This window comes from Diaphorina citri, unplaced genomic scaffold (genome assembly GCF_000475195.1).
Source record: "Diaphorina citri unplaced genomic scaffold, Diaci psyllid genome assembly version 1.1 scaffold1708, whole genome shotgun sequence".
NCBI lineage: Eukaryota > Metazoa > Arthropoda > Insecta > Hemiptera > Psyllidae > Diaphorina > Diaphorina citri.
The window spans coordinates 50,111-65,806 of NW_007379134.1; the positions used below are offsets into that span (position 1 = coordinate 50,111).

General features: G+C 38.9%; 2 protein-coding genes across 2 annotated transcripts; one reads left to right on the plus strand and one right to left on the minus strand.

Moving 5' to 3' along the window:
• Nucleotides 1-786: 786 nt before the first annotated feature.
• Nucleotides 787-4,155, plus strand: LOC103516953 (zinc transporter ZIP9-like). The gene is made up of 4 exons (XM_026829214.1): nt 787-805; nt 2,951-3,108; nt 3,379-3,613; nt 4,118-4,155. The coding sequence occupies exons 1-4, from the start codon at nt 787-789 to the stop codon at nt 4,153-4,155; spliced, it is 450 nt and encodes a 149-aa protein (XP_026685015.1).
• Nucleotides 4,156-11,128: 6,973 nt separating this feature from the next.
• Nucleotides 11,129-12,672, minus strand: LOC103516948 (cullin homolog 1-like). Its single transcript, XM_008481941.3, has 4 exons — nt 12,540-12,672; nt 12,115-12,249; nt 11,599-11,801; nt 11,129-11,283 (listed from the first exon to the last, which is right to left on the minus strand). Exons 2-3 carry the CDS (start codon nt 12,229-12,231, stop codon nt 11,649-11,651), a joined length of 270 nt encoding a protein of 89 aa, XP_008480163.1. The 5' UTR covers nt 12,232-12,249; nt 12,540-12,672; the 3' UTR covers nt 11,129-11,283; nt 11,599-11,648.
• Nucleotides 12,673-15,696: the final 3,024 nt, after the last annotated feature.

Sequence of the window (15,696 nt, forward strand, 5' to 3'; positions counted from 1 at the left end):
TAAGGTTGCTCAAATTCAGTGGTGGGAAAAGGGTGTTATTATCACAGACAATGAAGGTACCTTTGGACAAAAATCAAGAATGACCTTAACCATTGGTTCACCCGTCCAGATGTCAACCACGCATAAGGTTGCTCAAATTCAGTGGTGGGAAAAGGATGTTATTATCACAGACAACGAAGGTACCTTTGGACAAAAATCAAGAATGACCTTCACCATTGGTGAAATTTCAGCATTTTCAGCAGACGAAACTTTTTTGTAGAATTTTTCAGACGGCAGGAATGTGGGACATATTGTCAAGTGAGACCTTTAACATGACAGCTTGACGTAGGACATTCTGGATAGCCATTTCTCTCAAGAGACAGCTGTCTAAAATGGATTGGAAATATCAATCTCTAAAAGTTATCTCGTCCACCCTGAAAGGTCGGGCACTCACGTAAGGTTTTGCATGACAGGTTCTGCCCGACAGTGTGTCGTTCTCGGAACGGCTGATTTTCTTCTACTCCATTCAATAACCATTGGTGAAATTTCAGCATTTTCAGCAGACGAAACTTTTTTGTAGAATTTTTCAGACGGCAGGATTGCGGGACATATTGTCAAGTGAGACCTTTAACATGACAGCTTGACGCAGGACATTCTGGATAGCCATTTCTCTCCCGAGAGACAGCTGTCTAAAATGGATTGGAAATATCAATCTCTAAAAGTTCTCTCGTCCACCCTGAAAGGCCGGGCACTCACGTAAGGTTTTAGCAGACGAAACTTTTTTGTAGAATTTTTCAGACGGCAGGAATGTGGGACATATTGTCAGGTGAGACCTTTAACATGACAGCTTGACGTAGGACATTCTGGATAGCCATTTCTCTCCCGAGAGACAGCTGTCCAAAATGGATTGGAAAATAAATATATTAATCTCTCCAAGATATCTCGTCCACCCTGAAAGACCGGACACTCACGTAAGGTTTTGCATGACAGGTTTTGCCCGACAGGCTCACTGAAGTGTGTCGTTCTCGGAACGGCGCTTTCTTCTAATATACCTAGTCAATAATAAAGGTTTTACAATGAAAAACAAAGTGAACTTTTATGAGTTTAAAGAATAATACTTGTTTATTTTTTTTGTGCTTTCCCTATCTCCCGGGGTGCACCCGAATTGAGTCCGAAACTTTTACCTACCTCTGAGGGAAGACAATGTAGAGACGACTTTATCCACCAATATTTTGTGACGGGTATTTCATCCTCCAATGAGAGAATATACGAAATCTATAATAATGACTATTATTGGTCGTCGAAATTTGACCAAATCAATAATTAAACAGCTGTAAAAAAATTGAGCCTTATCATTTTTTACCAAAAAACAGGTCTAGAGGCTTAATTCGGTGCTTATCGGATAACATGTAGTTCCGCGAAATTTCGGGGCTCAATTCCAGACATATTGGCGGAGACATCAGCATGAGAAATTGACGGAGACATCAACATGAGAAATTGACGGAGACATCAGCATGAGAAATTGATGGAGACATCAGTATGAGAATATTGACGGAGACATCAATATGAGAAATTGACTACTAGGTGGCATCAGTATGAGAATATTGACTAGGTGGCACTGGGGCACATGCCACCCAGCAATTGCTAACTTAACCCATTTTTGGAGAGTTTGGAAGTTGCTGCTGGTTATCCCAACTTAGCCCAGCAATTCGGCGCCACCCGTTCCCCGAACTTTATTGTTTAATGAACATCGTCACTATTTTAATGACCGTACACGGCGATTTCATAGCAGCGGTTTTTACAGCTCTAATGGTACTAATTAGTATCGGGATGGGTGTCATCCCGTATCATCGGAATGGGATGGTAGGACGGTACAAGCGGGACTTGGTGAATTCAATCCACATCCTGCTAGCAATTTTTTTACCTTTTTAACGTTCAATAGATGCATTCCCCCCCATACTATGATATTTTTTAATGCAGTGACCTTTTTTGCTTTCTATTACAAATAGGTAGCGAAGCTATGCTACATAATATGTAACGAGAAAGTATTGTTTTTCATAAAAATTGGTACCTTATATACCTTATAGGTACCTAGGTACTTACATAATAGGTAGGTACCTTCATATGTGTGTATTTTTCCCTCCGGTCATCTGAGGACCATATTACGATTAATATTGTTCTCTTTTTTCCTCTATCCTTTTTTTTTAATATTTAAACAAGGTTTTTTATTTATCTACATATGTTTAAACTATACCTATGAAATATATAAGACCTTGTTTAGACTGCGGGAGTAAAGGGACTTTTCAGTCTCATTCTGGCAGGATAAACAAGGTATATTCTATTCTATTCTTATTCTATTCTATTACTAAGAGCTTCATACACAAAAAGCCCACTCTGAGGCTTAGGTGTTGGGGCAATTTGCCCCAAGGGATGGGTTAAGCTTGTACAAAGTGCTTCCTTTGCCCAGTCCTCCAGTTCTCCAAATCCATTACTTCCCACTATCTTCACGTACTTACTATGTGCACTTGGGTCGAATGTGTGTTTATGTATCTACTTTTGTATCCCTACTTTTCAAGGAGAGAGAATTAATCTATTCAGTTTTCTTTGAACACTGATGCCTAAAAATATCAAAGCGCTTTTAAAAGAAAAACAAATCTAAAAAAAATACGCTTTTCCAAACAATTTTCAAAGGCCCACTGTGCATCCGTCTTATTATTTCCTTTGGAGGAAAAAAATCTCCAAGTATTTCAAAAATCTTTTTACACTGGTAATGCCGCCACTGGTCGCTACTTGATTAAAGTAGCTACCTACTCAATTGTCCTCACGAGGCTGAGTGCACCCTGAACTCCAAGCAAAGAGCCGAAAAAAACCTCGGCCCCGCCGGCAATCGAACCCGGGCCTCTTGCGCGCAAGCCAAGTGTGATACCCACTCGGCCACGAATGTTAATGGTATTCTATTTTTTCCCTCCAGATATTGAAAGTGGTCTCGGAGTAAGCAGTGCAAAGATCACAGCCACACTTGGCCTGGTTGTTCACTCGGCTGTAGATGGCGTAGCATTAGGAGCGGCAGCTACCACCACACATACTGATGTGGAGATGATTGTGTTCATTGCTATTATGCTGCACAAGGTGAGTACGAGGTTCGGGGTTCGAGTCCAAGTCAGGTCGTAAAAATTTAGCATAATGTATTTTAATTGAGGAACACAGGTTTGAAAGTATTTTATTTGTAAACATCATTTGTGGTGTAGGGGCGAATGTCCCAAAGGATGGGTTAAGCTTACACGAATCTACGAAACAAAATAAAAGTGCATTTTTTTTTTAATCAATGGCGGGTATCAAACCCGCGACTTCCTACATGGAACTGTAATCAGATAATGACAATAACTATTTTCTCAACAGGCTCCCGCAGCGTTTGGTTTGGTCACATTCCTCCTCCATGAAGGTGTTGATAGGAAACGAATCCGGAAACACTTACTCGTGTTTTCCCTGGCAGCTCCTACCCTGGCACTTGTCACCTTCTTTGGTATTGGAAAAGTAAGTGAAAATTTTTCAACACTTGATTTCTGCCTCGGTGGCGTAGTGGTCGCTCGCCGGGTAATCAGGAGGGCGTGGCGTGGGTTCAATCCTAGCCAAGGTATGGACTTCCTCAAACATTCATTTTTCCTGCTCTATGGCTTTGAAACATCACCCAAGTAAGCGCAACTGATTATTATTATTACACAATTGGATCAAACTTTATTTACAGATGGTAACAAAAAGTATATACATATAAATACAAAATAAATACATATAAATTTGTAAACATCATTTGTGGTGTAGGGGCGAATGTGCCAAAGGATGGGTTAAGCTTACACGAATCCACGAAACATCATGTCAGCAATTCCAATAAACGAGGATTTCTCTTTCTCCTGTATTTGAAAAATGTCTCCTTTCTTGGAACTGCTGACAAAAAGAGACTCTTTAGTCGTACGTGCAGTCTAAATGAAATAAGTGTTTCATAAAAAAAAAAAGCAATATAATTCATGGGATTATGGCAAGTTTCTCCTGAGGGAGCTCTACTACCTAACCATAGGGGAGATCTTCCAACCAACCTTCTTCCTTGACACAATTAAGTTTTCCCCTCAACAGGCTCCCGCAGAATTTGGTCTGGTCACATCCTCCTACATGAACGTGTAAATAGGAATCTATGTAGGAGATTCCTATCTACACAACAAAGTCGTAAAAATACACTATTTGCAATCGAAATAAGAGGGTTTTTTTAACAACGGCGGGTATCGAACCCGGGATTTTCTGTATGCAAATACTATTAAAATCCCATTTTTCTCTTCAGCAGGCTCCTGCAGCGTTTGGTTTGGTCACATTCCTCCTACATGAAGGTGTATATAGGAAACAAAGTCGTAAACATATAGGTACTATATATTTGCAATCAAAATAAAAATGCATTTTTTTTTTTTTTTTTAAATCAATGGTGGGTATCAAACCCGCGACTTCCTACATGGAACTATAATCACAATAACTATTTTCTCAACAGGCTCCAGCAGCGTTTGGTTTGGTCACATTCCTCCTCCATGAAGGTGTAGATAGGAAACGAATCCGGAAACACTTACTCGTGTTTTCCCTGGCAGCTCCTACCCTGGCACTTGTCACCTTCTTTGGTATTGGAAAAGTGCTCGTTTTTCAATTGCAAATATTTCGCTTGATTGCCATGCAGAAGGTTCAGGGTTCAAATCCCACCATCGACAAAGATTTGCACTCGTTTTTCAATTGCAAATATTTCAAGGGCTTCGGAGGGAATTTAATCCCAAGTCCTAAACAGATAAGGTTCGTTCTCGGAACGGAACGGCGGCTAGCTTTCTGATATCCTATCCTTCTTCTCGTTTCGGTTTCAGGACTATAAGACTTCTATTGTTACAGTTCCCTCAAACCTCTTGATATGAGTGATCATATAAGAGGTGGTGTTTATGCAAATGTGTAGGCTTGAAAAATGGAAAACGAACGAAAAATGGGATTTCTTTAAACTTTGAAAAAAAAAAAAAAACTATTTCTCATATTTACAAATTTCATCAGTAACTGGATTCTTCAAAGTAAATTGATCCCAAGGGCAAGGAAAACCTAGACCCTGGACAAATGGAATGTGCCTGAAGGCATGTGATGTGTTCCAATCCACTCGACCCCTTGTAGCATAGCCTAACCTTGTCGAGCCCTGTGTACAACCAACACCTAAAGGAGAGGATTTTGACTGTTTCACTCACCTTTAGACATCTGGTAGAGCCAGTTGAGCTTTCGTCCGCTGTGTCGGCCGGAGTAGAAGCTGGTGAACTTGTGCACACACTTCTCCAGCTCCATGGGTAGAGAGAAATTGATAGAGTTCTGGAACGGCCAACTACCGCTGGACACACAGGAGACCATTGGGTTTCCCCTCGACCAGCTGCAGACACAGCGTATTGTCCGAGAATTCAATATGGCGCCAACGAATTCCCTCCTTATTCTATTCTATTCTATTCTATTCAAAACTTACTTGGCTTGATCATCCAGAACACACAGGAGACCATTGGGTTTCCCCTCGACCAGCTGCAGACACAGCGTATTGTCCGAGAATTCAATATGGCGCCAACGAATTCCCTCCTTATTCTATTCTATTCTATTCTATTCAAAACTTACTTGGCTTGATCATCCAGAACACACAGGAGACCATTGGGTTTCCCCTCGACCAGCTGCAGACACAGCGTATTGTCCGAGAATTCAATATGGCGCCAACGAATTCCCTCCTTATTCTATTCTATTCTATTCTATTCAAAACTTACTTGGCTTGATCATCCAGAACACACAGGAGACCATTGGGTTTCCCCTCGACCAGCTGCAGACACAGCGTATTGTCCGAGAATTCAATATGGCGCCAACGAATTCCCTCCTTATTCTATTCTATTCTATTCTATTCAAAACTTACTTGGCTTGATCATCCAGAACACACAGGAGACCATTGGGTTTCCCCTCGACCAGCTGCAGACACAGCGTATTGTCCGAGAATTCAATATGGCGCCAACGAATTCCCTCCTTATTCTATTCTATTCTATTCTATTCAAAACTTACTTGGCTTGATCATCCAGAACACACAGGAGACCATTGGGTTTCCCCTCGACCAGCTGCAGACACAGCGTATTGTCCGAGAATTCAATATGGCGCCAACGAATACCCTCCTTGTTGTATTCTTCCTGTTCGTATTGAAACACGTGCTGGTTGAAGTAGTACTGCAGGTGTTCGTTGGCGTAGTTGATGCACAGCTGCTCGAAACTACCAACGAAAAATTAAATGAAAGAAAAATTTTAGTTTGGAAAAAAATAAGCGGAAAGTAATTTAAGTAAAAAAATAATTGGAGTAAAAAGTACCGTAAAAAGTTAGAGAGCAACTAACTGCCAAAGAAAATTTGCGAAACAAAATTTGGTTGGACTGTGACAGCGAAAAATTTAGTAAAGAAAAAGAGTTTTGTTTTTTTGTTTTTTTTTTTTTTTTTTTTTTTTTTTTTTTTTTTTTTTTTTTTTAAGAGGTTTGACAGAGGGAACTGTAACTCTAGGGTCTTATCGTCCCGAAATCGGAGAGAGAAGGAAGACAGGATAGGAGAAAGCCAGCCGTTCCGAGAACGAACATTATCCCATCAGGATAAAATCCGCCCCGGGCGGGAATCGAACCCGCGGCCTAGCGCTTACAGGGCAGACGCACTAACAACTAAGCTAACTAGGCTGGCTAAACCGAGTGTAAAGTCGCTTTGTGGCCCCCGTTGAATGTACCATTTCCCAATGGTTCACTGAACTGAAGTTATGTTCCGCGTGGTTGGTATCCAGATAGGTGACTATCTGGTCAATCGCGTGTTGCTAGTTGAATTTAATGTGAGGAGGCGTCTAGCTTTTTACTTTCCTTATCCTATAGGAAGGAAATTAATGTAATCGGGTCAAATTTTCGATGGTGAGTTTTTAGTGCTAAAACTGGTTTTGAGTTCCCTAGAGCCTAAAACCAAAGTTTCAGCCATTGGTCCGTGTGTCTGTCTGTCCTGAGGATGAGGCCTCAGCTATACCGACTAATATTGTAAAAGTTAGGGTAGAAGAACACCCAAATAAGGATCATTCAATAGGATAAGGAAAGTCGTGTGATGTTCACACCAGATTTTTGGTGAATGGAGAATAGCTTTTTAAAAATAGCCGAAAACCCATAAAACTCTATTTCGCGTTAATATAGGCCGGGCAGTGCGACGCTTCGAACTCTTGACGGTCGCGCGCCTCCCGGCACGCTTGATAAAAGACAGATAAAAATCTAAGATATCTAAGCATAAAATATGTTGTTTTGTTTCTTGTGATATAGAAATATAATGTATGTTGTACATAAGAATTTATTTATTTAAGTAAGTTTTTATATACTTTTAGATGTATGTTTAAAGTTTGCATTTGAAGCAAGTCCATAGGTATTTTCTCTTTTTTCTTTTTTTGCGAGGAAGAATGTAAAATTCCTTCCTTTCTTTTTTTTTAAAAATAAATAGAAAACCTGGATGAACGGGAAAAAATTACCAGTCCTTTGGATTCCCCATTAGACAGATTTGACTGTAAATTCCTTTATTGTTTTTTATTACTTTTTTTTCGAAGAACTCCGTAGGAAAGTCTTTCAATACTGATAGCACTGAAAATAATGACTGGAATGATTTATCCATAGTTTTCCATAGAACACTTTATCTTCGGTAGGAAGAAAAAAAATCGTGGCCCCCTCATTTGTAATTGGGAAATCTGGATGAACGGGGAAAAAATTACCAGTCCCTTGGATTCCCCATTAGACAAATTTGACTGTAAATTCCTTTATTTGTTTTTTATTACTTTTTTTTTCGAAGAACTCCGTAGGACAGTCTTTCAATACTGATAGCACTGAAAATAATGACTGGAATGATTTATCCATAGTTTTCCATAGAACACTTTATCTTCGTTAGGAAGAAGGAAGAGGTGCTTTCCTAGATTCCATGTTACACGCCACTGGTTTTGAATATTTTTATTTACATTTAAATAGATCGTTTTATTGACACCTAGTTTCATAGGAAATATAATTTTAACTTTAAATTTACGAGTAAAACCATAATTTTAATTTTAGTTGGAATTTCACATTGATCTAGCTTTGTTTTCAGTTAACACTCCTTTATTTATATGCCAAAGAACAGGGAGGGGGGGGGGAGAGATTAAAAAATAAAAGGTACTAAAGGGAACTACTGAGGTCTTATCATCCCGAAATTAAAGAGAGAAGGAAGACATGATAGGAGAAAGCCAGCCGTTCCGAGAACCAACCTTATCCGTATAGGAAAAACTTTGCCGCGGTCGGTATTCAACCCCTCGAAATAGCGCTTACAAGGCAGGCAAAAAAAAACTTCAGATTGGAGTAAAGAAAAACGAAACATTAGAGAGAGTGAATAAACTTACAGATGGAAACGTCCACGCAAAGTCTTTGAAAAATCACAAAATTAAATTTTATCCAATCGACTTCTTTTCTATATGGGATGAAAGAAAACTATTTTATATTTTTTTTTTTTTTTTATCGATAGAGTTACGGCCTTTGAAACAAGAGCCTTTTTCAACTGAAGGCTTCTTCAGAAAATAGACAGACCTTTTTTCGGCATTGTATATTTCCATGATACGTTTGAAATTGTGTGTATTTTTTTTATTTGAAAATATCCGTTATGTCCTTTGCTTTTATCTGGAAGTTTTTTTTTTTTTTTTCGTATGTCTAATTTTTCTACCGGTTTTTTGATGGTGCAAAAATCGACTTTTTTTTTGGTCACTCTGGTAACGGCAATTTGAAAGCTTCTGGAAGAAAGGCGGGGGAAAAAATTCAGAAAAAAAAATAGCACAGATCTGTTCCTTGAAGGCCTTGGCGACGTAATCAAGTGTCACAGAAGTTTTATTTTTTCTTTTTTAACTACTATTTTGTAATTAGACGAAGTGACTCAATTCGTTAGGGTTTGAAGGTCCACTCTAGTAAGCGGTGGACGTTCCAGCCCAGATAAGACTAAAGAAAAAGAGCACTTTTTTATAAATAAAATTTTCCATTTATTTATTTGTATCTTTTTTAAAAACATAATTAACTTAAACTTTGTTTTTTTTTTTACAATAGGTAAATAATAGATTGAAAATTACTAAGTTTATTTATAATAATTAGAGTTTTTTGTTTTTTTATTATATCCAATGTCAAAAATACAAAATTATACCTAAGGAGAAAATGAAACGTTCGGTTTTTTTAAATGAAAGTTAATCGAATAGTGAGGTGCACAATCGAAATTTCAATAATAATAAAAGATCGAGAAAAAAAAAATCAATTTTTTAAAATCAATCTAGATCTAGAAAAAGATCGATTTTTTAAATCAATCTAGAAAAAATCGATTTTGAAAATCAATCAAGAAAAAGATCGATTTTGAAAATCAATCGAGAAAAAAATCGATTATGAACATCACCAATAGCCGAGGCCACAATCTGAGTTTTCGGTTTCTCTTGGATAAACCAACCTGATTGGTTGATTTCAAAAATGTTAGCCAATCAGATTGCTTAAACCGAGAGTTAGACCCAGGTTGAGGTCATGGCTGTAAATGAAATCGAGAGGAGGTTATGTACAATAGTGATAGAGGGGGGAGAGGTTATACCTCAAGAAAGTTTATAAAAGGGAGGGAAGCTAGATTCCATCACGGAGTTTTTTAACTTCTTTTTTTTTCGGTTAAACTATTTATTATTTTCCTTCGGTATAGGATTTATGTCTTCTTCTCCTTATTTTTGGTACCAAATACATAGGACCTTGTTTAGACTGCGAGAGTAAGGGACTTTCTAGTCTCATTCTTTTTTTTAAATGAAAGTTAATCGAATAGTGAGGTGCACAATCGAAATTTCAATAATCGATAAATATCGAGAGAAAAAAATCAATTTTTCAAAATCAATCTAGATCTAGAAAAAGATCGATTTTGAAAATCAATCGAGAAAAAAATCGATTATGAACATCACCAATAGCCGAGGCCACAATCTGAGTTTTCGGTTTCTCTTGGATAAATCAACCTGATTGGTTGATTTCAAAAATGTTAGCCAATCAGATTGCTTAAACCGAGAGTTACACCCAGATTGAGGTCATGGCTGTAAATGAAATCGAGAGGAGGTTATGTACAATAGTGATAGAGGGGGAGAGGTTATACCTCAAGAAAGTTTATAAAAGGGAGGGAAGCTAGATTCCATCACGGAGTTTTTTAACTTCTTTTTTTTTTCGGTTAAACTATTTATTATTTTCCTTCGATATAGAATTTATGTCTTCTTCTCCTTATTTTTGGTACCAAATACATAGGACCTTGTTTAGACTGCGAGAGTAAGGGACTTTCTAGTCTCATTCTGGCAGTATAAGTAGGGTATGTTCTATTCCAAAGGACGTTTTTAATAATATTTAAGTATGTAATTTTATTAGGTTGTGTCAACGGCAAAGGACTGAATTCAGCCTTAAAGAGATACCATTTCTTTTTCGAAGTTCAAGGGGGAGGAGGGGGGAAACGTGCACATTTAAGAGTCATGTAAGAAAAGTCTCTTGAAAATTCATTGGGAATAAAAATCATGAACTTGGCTTTTGTGTTTGTCCGTCTGTCTGTTTGTTTATTAACTGCTAAGGTTTATTTTCTTTTCTCCCTGAACAACGGGGGTTATACCCTCCGTTTGACTGAATGCATTTCGAATTCATTGAAGCTCTAAAAACGGAAAACTGCAGACAAACAACGTCCGTCTGTCTGTTTGTTTATTAACTGCTAAGGTTTATTTTCTTTTCTTCCTGAACAACGAGGGTTATAGGTACCCTCCATTTGACTGAATGCATTTCGAATTCATTGAAGCTCTCAAAACGGAAAACCGCAGACAAACAAACTCCTTTGAGTAAGTTATCCACAAGGTGAAGTTAATACCTCAGGTATTTTCTACCACCAAACCCTTAGCGCTCCGGTATTGATTACATACGACCGATATCTCATTTGTTTCTATCGAATGAATTCCGCGAGTGGCCGCCATTTTGAAACCACGCAATCGCAAGGTGAAGTTAATACCTCAGGTATTTTCTACCACCTAACACCTAACCCTTAGCACTCCGGTATTGATTACATACGACCGATATCTCATTTGTTTCTATCGAATGAATTCCGCGAGTGGCCGCCATTTTGAAACCACGCAATCGCCATGAAAATCCTTCTCACGTCATGTTGAAAAAACGGTTCCGGCTAAAATATCCCGAGTTTTCACCGGGGGCTGCCTTGCATAACAACACAATCTGAAAACGAAACGAAATCAAAACATCAATAAAGCTCATAAGGTTTTATCGGTAAAGGTTAAAAAATAAGGAACGTAAAAAAGATTATTTGGGACTAAAGGTGGCGTTCCGATCCTAGCTGCCGGGCAGCGCGACCCGGCAGCGCTGCCGAGCTGTGCGACCGCTGCCTACTGCTTCCTATGTAAAGCTCAAGAGGTTTTATCGGAGGAGGAGGAGGAGAAGAAGAAGGAGGAGGAGGAGAAGGAGGAGAAGAAAAAGGAGGAGGAGAAGGAGGAGGAGGAGAAGAAGAAGAAGAAGAAGACTAGTTTTACTTACACACGTATGTACACCATTCTCACTAAACACACGCGGAGAGGACGAGGGGTTTACGCCAAATAGTGGTACATGTCTTTGTGTGTTTCTGTCCGCTCTAGGTATTCCTTCTCGATGAGAATATCAATACACTTCTTGATAACATGCACACGGGGTTTGAACCTGAGACTGATCTGATTGAGAACCTCGGCTACAAGTTGCTGGTGCTGTGAAGAGAGAACAAATAAGCAATAGTTTAAGACTTTAAGCTAAAAAATCATATAAAACGAACATCTTTATACAGACAATTTCGATTAGTCTGACTGGGGGACTTTAAACAGGAAGTATACCACTCTGAATTTCCCTTGCTAAAGAAATAGCAAAGGTTGAGTGCGAAGGGCATCCACTCGTAAAAATTTGAAGCCAAAACCAAATGTCAGCCCGAGGCAATCACCCTTGTTAGGGCTGATTGAGAGGCTGACGAAAAACGTCGACCCCGTCTGAACACGGTAAAAGGCGAAGAAAAAGAAAGACACTTACCTGCAGTGTTTTCCTCATTTTCATAATTCTAACAATAGCGGCCTGAATGAGTAGCTTCCTATCTTCTTCTATGTGTTTGTGAGTGGTCTCTTGCTCTAACTTCAGCTCCGTCTTCATGGGGATGTTGATATTCACCTGTCAACACAAAACAAGATGATTTCATTTTGGTTATTTCTTTTTCATTAATATGTTCATTCGCCTGCGAAATAAAACTCATTTTCATTTTGATCATACCCTTCTTTTATCTTTCCTCCTTTCTGTATTTTCGTGTACTTGAAAAAGTCGTACGTATTCAACGTGTTGGAAGGATTAGGGTCTTCTTTTAAGGACAATCACTTGTGGCCGAGGACTCATGGTCGTCACAATACAGGAGTTTGGATTTGAGTAGAATAAACAAGATATTCTATTCTATTCTACTAACATACCTTGAGTTTCTTATTCTTGTATCCGGTATAGATTCCCACACTGCTGGATTCTCTCAGAGAGGATTCATGGTCGTCACAATACAGGAGTTTGGATTTGAGTAGAATAAACAAGATATTCTATTCTATTCTACTAACATACCTTGAGTTTCTTATTCTTGTATCCGGTATAGATTCCCACACTGCTGGATTCTCTCAGAGAGGATTCATGGTCGTCACAATACAGGAGTTTGGATTTGAGTAGAATAAACAAGATATTCTATTCTATTCTACTAACATACCTTGAGTTTCTTATTCTTGTATCCGGTATAGATTCCCACACTGCTGGATTCTCTCAGAGAGGATTCATGGTCGTCACAATACAGGAGTTTGGATTTGAGTAGAATAAACAAGATATTCTATTCTATTCTACTAACATACCTTGAGTTTCTTATTCTTGTATCCGGTATAGATTCCCACACTGCTGGATTCTCTCAGAGAGGATTCATGGTCGTCACAATACAGGAGTTTGGATTTGAGTAGAATAAACAAGATATTCTATTCTATTCTACTAACATACCTTGAGTTTCTTATTCTTGTATCCGGTATAGATTCCCACACTGCTGGATTCTCTCAGAGAGGATTCATGGTCGTCACAATACAGGAGTTTGGATTTGAGTAGAATAAACAAGATATTCTATTCTATTCTACTAACATACCTTGAGTTTCTTATTCTTGTATCCGGTATAGATTCCCACACTGCTGGATTCTCTCAGAGAGGATTCATGGTCGTCACAATACAGGAGTTTGGATTTGAGTAGAATAAACAAGATATTCTATTCTATTCTACTAACATACCTTGAGTTTCTTATTCTTGTATCCGGTATAGATTCCCACACTGCTGGATTCTCTCAGAGAGGATTCATGGTCGTCACAATACAGGAGTTTGGATTTGAGTAGAATAAACAAAGTTAGGCCTGTGGTAACGCGCTTGATTGCCATGCAGAAGGTTCAGGGTTCAAATCCCACCATCGACAAAGATTTGCACTCGTTTTTCAATTGTAAATATTTCAAGGGCTTTGGAGCGAATTTAATCCCAAGTCCTAAACAGATAAGGTTCGTTCTCGGAACGGAACGGCGGCTAGATCCTTCTTCTCGTTTCGGATTTTTTGCCAATGGTGGGAACCGAACCCGGGTTCTTCTGCATGGAAATTATTCATTTTGACTCACCTAATTCTACATAGCAATTGATCACTCCACTGACAAGTCTCGTATTGATAGACTCTCCGTTTCGCTCTCGCTCGATTGAAATATTTGCAATCAAAATATAAGTACAATTTTTTGCCAATGGTGAGAATGGGAACCCGGGTTCTTCTGCATGGAAATTCATCATTTTGACTCACCTAATTCTACATAGCAATTGATCACTCCACTGACAAGTCTCGTATCATATAAGAGGTGGTGTTTATCCAAATGTGTAGGCTTGAAAAATGGAAAACAAACGAAAAATTGGATTTTTTAAACTTTGAAAAAAAAACACTATTTCTCATATTTATAAATTTCACCAGTAAATGGATTCTTCAAATTAAATTGATCCCAAGGGCAAGGAAAACCTAGACCCTGGACAAATGGAATGTGCCTGAAGGCATGTGATGTGTTCCAATCCACTCGACCCCTTGTAGCATAGCCTAACCTTGTCGAGCCCTGTGGTTGGTGACTTGCTTGTTGAGATGCTTGAACAGCTGGTCACGCCACGTGACGAGCGCTAGCTGATAGATCTCGTAAATACCTGGGCAGATGAAAATATCAAGATTAAAATTAAATAGGAAGGAAAAAAAAAACTAACAAAAAACAAACATACATACATATCCTAAGTTGTCTGTTCGGTGAAACAGGTTGACTATTCACAAAACCTCTCCACAGCCCTGTGTATAACCAACACCTAAAGGAGAGGATTTTGACTGTTTCACTCACCTTTAGACATCTGGTAGAGCCAGTTGAGCTTTCGCCCGCTGTGTCGGCCGGAGTAGAAGCTGGTGAACTTGTGCACACACTTCTCCAGCTCCATGGGTAGAGAGAAATTGATAGAGTTCTGGAACGGCCAACTACCGCTGGACAGCACTTGAATACTGAAGTCTATGTCTAGACCTGCATTCGACGCTCCACTTTCCCCTAGAATAGAATAGAAATAATAATAGACAAGAATAGAAATAATGAAGGAGAATTAAAATGCAGAATTGTAGATATTACCTGCCCCGGTGGTGTAGTGGTCAAGGCGCTCGTCTGGTAAACAGGAGGGCGTGGGTTCAATCCCAGCCGAGGTATGGAATTTTATCCTCAATGTACACTTGAATACTGAAGTCTATGTCTAGACCTGCATTCGACGCTCCACTTTCCCCTAGAATAGAATAGATATTGAAATAGAATTCAAATCCCGTGTAAAATGTTGCGAAAAATCCAAATTTAAAAAAAAGTAATGGTCCCACTTATCACAAAAATATTTGCAGTCGGCCTAGTTACCTTGGAAGATAACGCCTCTCCCTCGTAAGCGCTAGGTCGCGGGTTCTATTCCCGCCCGGGGCGGATCCGAGAACAAACCTTATCACCTTATCAGGTTCGTTCTCGGAACGGCTGGCTTTTCCTATCCCGTCTTCCTTATCTCTTAGTTTTCGGGACAATAAGACCTTAGGATTTACAGTTCAAACCTCTATCAAACATTGTTTACTTTCTATTACTAATTTAAAGTGCTTTTTGTTGTTACCGTGCCCTCAAACCTCTTGATATGAGTGATAATATAGGAGGTGGTGTTTATGCAAATGTGTAGGCTTGAAAAATGGAAAACAAACGAAAAATTGGATTTTTTTAAACTTTGAAAAAAAAAAAAACCATTTCTCATATTTACAAATTTCATCAGTAAATGGATTCTTCAAATTAAATTGATTCCAAGGGCAAGGAAAACCTAGACCTTTGACAAATGGAATGTGCCTGAAGGCATGTGATGTGTTCCAATCCACTCGACCCCTTGTAGCATAGCCTAATCTTGTCCGGCCCTGTGTATAACCAACACCTAAAGGAGAGGATTTTGACTGTTTCACTCACCTTTAGACATCTGGTAGAGCCAGTTGAGCTTTCGTCGAGCCCTGTGTACAACCAACACCTAAAGGAGAGGATTTTGACTGTT

What these genes read in the sequence shown, in the direction of transcription:
- LOC103516953 (XM_026829214.1), top strand. An exon ending in TTGCTATTATGCTGCACAAG is followed by an intron (nt 3,109 to 3,378) that starts GTGAGTACGAGG and finishes TTTTCTCAACAG; the next exon opens with GCTCCCGCAGCGTTTGGTTT. An exon ending in TGGGTTCAATCCTAGCCAAG is followed by an intron (nt 3,614 to 4,117) that starts GTATGGACTTCC and finishes AGGCTCCCGCAG; the next exon opens with AATTTGGTCTGGTCACATCC.
- LOC103516948 (XM_008481941.3), bottom strand. Translation starts at nt 12,231, where the DNA reads ATGAAGACGGAGCTGAAGTTAGAGCAAGAGACCACTCACAAACACATA. An exon ending in AAATGAGGAAAACACTGCAG is followed by an intron (nt 11,802 to 12,114) that starts GTAAGTGTCTTT and finishes CTCTCTTCACAG; the next exon opens with CACCAGCAACTTGTAGCCGA.